Source organism: Galeopterus variegatus, unplaced genomic scaffold (genome assembly GCF_000696425.1).
Source record: "Galeopterus variegatus unplaced genomic scaffold, G_variegatus-3.0.2 Scaffold290, whole genome shotgun sequence".
Taxonomy (NCBI): domain Eukaryota; kingdom Metazoa; phylum Chordata; class Mammalia; order Dermoptera; family Cynocephalidae; genus Galeopterus; species Galeopterus variegatus.
In genome coordinates, this window is record NW_007726401.1 from 52,601 (window position 1) to 58,600 (window position 6,000).

The 6,000-nt window shown below is 48.1% G+C and overlaps 1 protein-coding gene across 1 annotated transcript in view; it reads left to right on the plus strand.

Moving 5' to 3' along the window:
• The window catches only part of JDP2 (Jun dimerization protein 2), a 29,519-nt gene extending 25,470 nt beyond the window's left edge, over positions 1-4,049 (plus strand). Inside the window, exon 3 of the mRNA XM_008567065.1 lies at positions 3,154-4,049. Within this exon, the coding sequence (XP_008565287.1) occupies positions 3,154-3,339 (186 nt within the window). The 3' untranslated portion in view covers positions 3,340-4,049. The remainder of the gene's footprint in view (positions 1-3,153) is intronic.
• The last annotated feature ends 1,951 nt before the right edge of the window (positions 4,050-6,000 follow it).

Below are 6,000 nucleotides of genomic sequence, written 5' to 3' on the forward strand. Positions count from 1 at the left end.
ACAGCATAGGAGGCAGAATCTTAACTTGCACTAAGTCTATTCTCAAACAACAAATGGTTTCATTTTCTCCAGGGCAATAAATATCTACCAGAAGGCAAAACAATAAACAAAAATACAGTTATTCACTTCATGATTAACATGAGGAAGATCCTAGCCCAGTTCCTTCATTAATTAGGAAAACAAATCAGGTAATTGCTGTTATAAGGCCACAATCCACTTCTACAATCATGGTTAAAAAAAGATTCTTCTGAACTCAATTTATACTTACAGAATATGTAAATACGTAGCACCAACCGATAACTAAAAAAAGATTCTTCTGAACTCAATTTATACTTACAGAATATGTAAATACGTAGCACCAACCATGGTGTACATGTATTCCCTTTGAGTACAGAGGGAATAAAACTAAAAAGCAGTTAGTTACATTCCGACAGCCAGAGTTCAGGATATTCCATGATATACTCTAACGTTTGTACACCAGCAGAATGGAACGCCCTTCCTGTGATAACTGCATGTGGGAAGCGAGTTGCCCCACGTCTCACTGGTCTTTGTGTGTGATTCCGATGTCCGCCTAGAAGCTTGCTTTGACATGCAGTGTTCTCAAGGAGGGAGATCTGTGCAGTACGATTGAATTCTGTGAGTCAGATGCTTCCCCTTGCTTGTCCAGTTTTAGCTTCAGACTCACAGTACCTAAAACCAAATCCTCCCTTGCCCTTCGCATCACTCTCCAGAGCAGCACCCCTCCCACGCTGTGTTCCTGGACCCTTCCTTCAGGCTCATGGTCAGCTCTCTGCCCTGCCTTCTTCCTTCTCCAAATCCAGGCAGTCACTGAGACCTGCCCATGTTTCTTTGAAATGTCTTCCTTTTCTTCTTGTCCTCTTTCTTTTTCATACTATTCTCTTGCTCATATGTTAAAGGAAAAAATCCTTAAGCCTCTCTAATTCTTCGGTTTACTAAGTGCTTTTCCCATGTGAGTTCATTTAATCCGCATAATCATCGCCTCTTTATGGATGAGATAACTGAGGCTTGGAGAAGTTAAGAAACTTGTTCTAGACTCTGATTCTAAACTTACAAGCTTTCCAGAGCTACGCTCGGCTCTAAACCCCTTTTCCCTGCTTTATACCCTAGTATGTTCTAAAGTGAGCTGTGATCACAGTGGAATTCATCTTCTAAACACATCTTAAGCTTTCCCATGTCTGTGTCCTGTTCACTTAGGGCTCCCTACCTGAGGTTCCCTCTCTAGCCTTCTCTACCCAACCAGAGTCAACTCATCTTTCAAGTCCAAGGTCAGAGCCACTATTTGGCCCTCTTGGAAGGCCTTCTAAACCTGGCTGGCTGATGGCCACACAGTAAGCTTTGTCTTGCTGTATGGATTTCTTCTTCCCCTTAGAGGGGGAAGCTGCACAGAAGCTGTGTTGGGGGCTCATGGCTTCTGGACTCCCCCAGAGCTTTCACTGTACACAGCAGGTCCTCAACAAATACTCATGGTCGAGTGGCCTCCTCTGAGACTCTTGGAGGCAGATGCTCAGGAGAATTTGAAGAAGGAGCTAAAACCTTGGATTGGAGGGGACTAGATAGTCAGAGGGTTTGTGAGAAGTTCCAGGGTCACCAGCTAGTGAGACCCAGTGAGCAGGTGGCTAGAATTGGCACTTAACTACCCCAGACTGACTGATCACAGACTTTTATGATTTTACATGGGGGCTCTCCTAGAACTCAGAGATGGACTTTTCTCAAAATTCTGAGAACAGCGGGCCAGGCCAGCTTCTCAGTCGTGTCTCTGCCTGTTGAACTAAAAATCACCATCGCTGGTTTTTAATATTTCCCCCCTGAGCATTTATTTCCTTTTTTGAGGCTGTTTTCTCTCAGTGTCTGGTCACGAGGCCTGTGTATCCCCGCAGTTCTGAATTCCCTGGCCCTCGTGCGGTCCCCTCAGAGATGAGCACAAGGAACAATTCGGTCAGACTGGCTGGTGTGTGGATGGCAGTGCCCCTGGGAGGGACAAGCTCGTGGGCTCGTGGTTCATCTAGTTGTCACACACACGTGGCTGCAACTACAGCTGGCTTAGTCTCTGTACTGGTGACATGTTGGACTAGATGGCTCTTGTTGCAAGGCTGTCCTGTGCATGGGAGGATATTTAGAGCATCCCTGGCCTCTACCCACTAGATGCCAATACCACCCTCCCCCTGGTTGTGAAAACTAGAAATGTCTCTAGACATTTTCAGATGTCTCCTGGGAGGTGAAATCACTCCTAGTGGAGAACCACTGGTCTACAACTTGGCTGACCCTTGAATAAACTTTAACTCTCAAACTGGTTATAAGTTTTTAGACACAATCTGAGAAAAATTATTCAGATGTTTTTCTCTTCTACTGTTTGACCCCAAGCTTTGAATTGATGTGCCCATCACCTATGCACATTATGAACATATAAAAGCCTCAAATCAAATCAGAAGTGTTCTTTCCTTCCCCTGGAGCCTCTCCATCTGAGCTGGAAGTTCACTGGAAATCTCACCTGAGGTCTATGTGAAACCTCATTCTGGATTCTGCAGGACGACTGTTGATTGCCTGTGTGGGCAAAGCTTCTAGATTATAGGGGATAAGGAAGAGGCTGTTTAAATAATTATAGACTAATAGCCAGGAAGCACGTGTTTTAGGAGATGTGACATGACCACAATGGGCTCATTCATCCCACAGGTCAAAATATCCCCAACACACATTTGTCACACATCAGAGTGCTTCGCCATTACACTGCCATCTACAGGCCACCTCGGACCTCTCCATGGACCCTCCATGAACCTGCTGTAGACCCACTGGGCCTCTGATCTTTTCTCACCCTTTGTTTCTTGTGCAAAGGGCCTGAGGTCGGAGTGGATTGAGGGAGGGGAGGGAGGCAGGACATGAGCCAGGCTAGCCCCAGAATATAACCTGGACTCGTCCCACTGTGATGTGGGCCAGTGCCGCAGGTATGATTGGCTCCGCCTGCAGAAAGTCAGTTAACACAGGGGCTCAATAGCAGGTTCTGTGCTTCCTCCAGCGGGCACCTAGCAGAAAACAGACAGAAAACACGCAAATGCCAGCCTGAGTGCCCCGTGCCTACCCACAGGCAGAGCCGGTCCCTGGTGAAAGCTTACAGCGTGTCTGTGTGTTTGCACACAGGAGTCTGAGCGCCTGGAACTCATGAACGCGGAGCTGAAGACCCAGATCGAGGAGCTGAAGCAGGAGCGGCAGCAGCTCATCCTGATGCTGAACCGGCACCGCCCCACCTGCATCGTTCGGACCGACAGCGTCAAGACCCCTGAGTCCGAAGGCAACCCGCTGCTGGAGCAGCTCGAGAAGAAGTGACCATGGCTGGGAGGAGGAAGAGGGGGAGGAGGAGAAAGAGAGACGAAGAGGGGAGAGGAGGGGGTCCCAGAGGACCCTTCCCTGGTGTATGACAAACTATTCAATGAGGCTCAGCACAGCCAGCACTGGCCAGGCTTTTTTGTGAAACTCAGATCAGCCACACAGGGGAAGAGGGGGCTGAAGAAACCCAGAGGGACCAAGCGCTGAGACCAAAGTTGACCCAAGGGTAGGGCTGTCCTGCCTGGGGCCCAGCTTGAAAGAGGCAGGACAGAGGCATCTGGGCCACAGAGATGCCCACCCAGGCAGCCTCGACACTGCTCCAGACTCTCTGCCAGGACACCCACCTGAGGGACCTCCGAGCAGCCAGGAAAAGCCATGAGTTGCGACCAAAAGGCAACTGAGGATAGAACTCAGAGTGAAACTGCAATCTGTCTGTCCCCAGCCCTGCCCCTGGCCCCAATGCAAAGCCAGAGAGGGGCATACTGGGCCCTCACACTCCTGGCCACTGGGTGCAGTGTAGCCCTGCCCAGGAGGTGGCAGCCGGGCGCACCCTCGCTGGCCCTGCTGGAGTTTGCTGTGGGCACTGAGGCGCGGGCGCCCTTCCAAAGCACACACTCACTGAATGTTTACAGACTGGCTGTCCTGGCAGGGCTTTCAACTGCACATGTTTTTTATACTTTCTTTTTCTTTTTTTTTTTTTTTTAATATTTTTTACACACTCACTGAATGTTTACAGACTGGCTGTCCTGGCAGGGCTTTCAACTGCACATGTTTTTTGTACTTTCTTTTTCTTTTTTTTTTTTTTTAATATTTTTTACAAAAAAAGATTTTATACAAGCAATATATATATGGATTTCTATAATCACTCGATGTGATACAGTATAAATATGCTATGGTTTGTTTGTTACGAACAGATATCCACCAATTATGTGTAACTCCTCAGTACTGTAGTCTTTGGGTGTTGGGGGTGTCAGGGTGGCCGGGGTGGGGGTGGGGTGCATTTCCATCCTTGTAAACCCTTCATAGTACTCAGTCCTGTATTGCTCAGTAAACATTGCTCTTACTTACCCAGCTGCCTCCTGTGGTGTCTGCCTAGGGAACTGGGTGCAAGGCATTCTCAGTGTTGGAGAAAGTTTGGATCATCTGCTTTATGCCCTTACTTTTCACAGCAGCCCTCCCAGGTAAGTATTAATATGCCCATTTTACAGATGAGGAAGCTGAGGCTCAGAGAAGTTAAAGTAATCTGCCATTATCATTTTGAGAGCACTTAGTTCATTCATTCACTGTACAAATATTGACAGAGTGCCTACTGTGTGTGTGCCAGGCACCTTAAAAGGCACCGAGTGTTTTCTGGGGAGTAAAACACACCCAGGTCTCATGGAGCCTACAGTTATAAGTTAATCCCGTGCTTGCTTCATACATTGTCTCATTTCATCTTCACAATAGCCTTGCCGGGGAGCAGCAATTGTCCCCAATTCACAGGTGGGAAATTAGAGGTCCAGGAACATTAAACTTGCAGCCACCATTGGTTGAAGACTTATTGTGTGACAAGCATATATAGTCTTATTTACTCCTCACAACAGCACAAAATAGGCATTATCCCTCCCATTTTACAAAGGACTTTAGTGAGGCTCAGAGAGGGTAAGTGACTTAGCCAAGGCCACCAGCTGGCAAGGGACAGAGCTGGTGTTTGAATTCAGACCCCAAAGGCCCATGACTTCCCTCCCATGCTGTGGATTGAACGTCTCCCCAAAACTTATGAAGCTTGATCCCCATTGTAACAGTATTAAGAGGATGGGAAGTCAGACTATGGCAGTGTTGAAAGGTGGGGCCTTTAAGAGGCTATTGGATCTTGACAACTGTGCCCTGGTGAATGAGTTAATCCATTCGTGCAGTAATGGGTTAATGTTTTACATGGGCTGTCGCAGGAGTGGTACTAGTGGCTTTATAAGGAGAGCAAGTAATCACGTTAAAGAGCTCTTGTCATCCTCACCATGTGATTGCCTGCGTCACCCACGGGACCCTGTGGAGAGCTCACCCAGAAGAAGGCCCTCACCAGATGCGCCCGCTGGACCATGGACTTTCCAGCCTCTGAAACTGTAAGAAATAAATTTCTTTATAAATTACCTAGTTTCACGTATTTTTTTAATAAGCAACAGAAAATGGACTAATACATCCCGTGACTCTCTCATACAGCTGACTCTGTGATTGTCCCCACGGCTGAATGTCTCACCTGATTAGAACAGGAAGCTGACCAGGCCATAGTGATAGATTTAGTGTCTGGAAGGCTGGTAGAGCTCCAGACTGCCCCATGACCATGGAGTGAACCAGCCATCCTGGCAAGTGTGTTCCTGACGCAGGGGAGAGGGCGGGGGTGGCTCACCTACCCCGTCACCTGCACAGCTGAATATCCGCCCTGCAGGGCAGCAGCTGCTCAGTGCCATGCACAGAGTAACCGCCATTTCCTTGGCACTTGACACTCCCATGGCACTGTCACGCACGCTATCTCATTCGCTGTCACAGTTCTGTGAGGTGAGTGGGATAGGTGGTTTTAGTTCCCTTGCGGACGGAGGCTTTCAAAGGCTAAAGTTCACCCAGCTAAAAAGAGGAGAACTGGGAGCTGACCCCAACTCTCCTCCCTACTGATCATGCGTTCTTCCT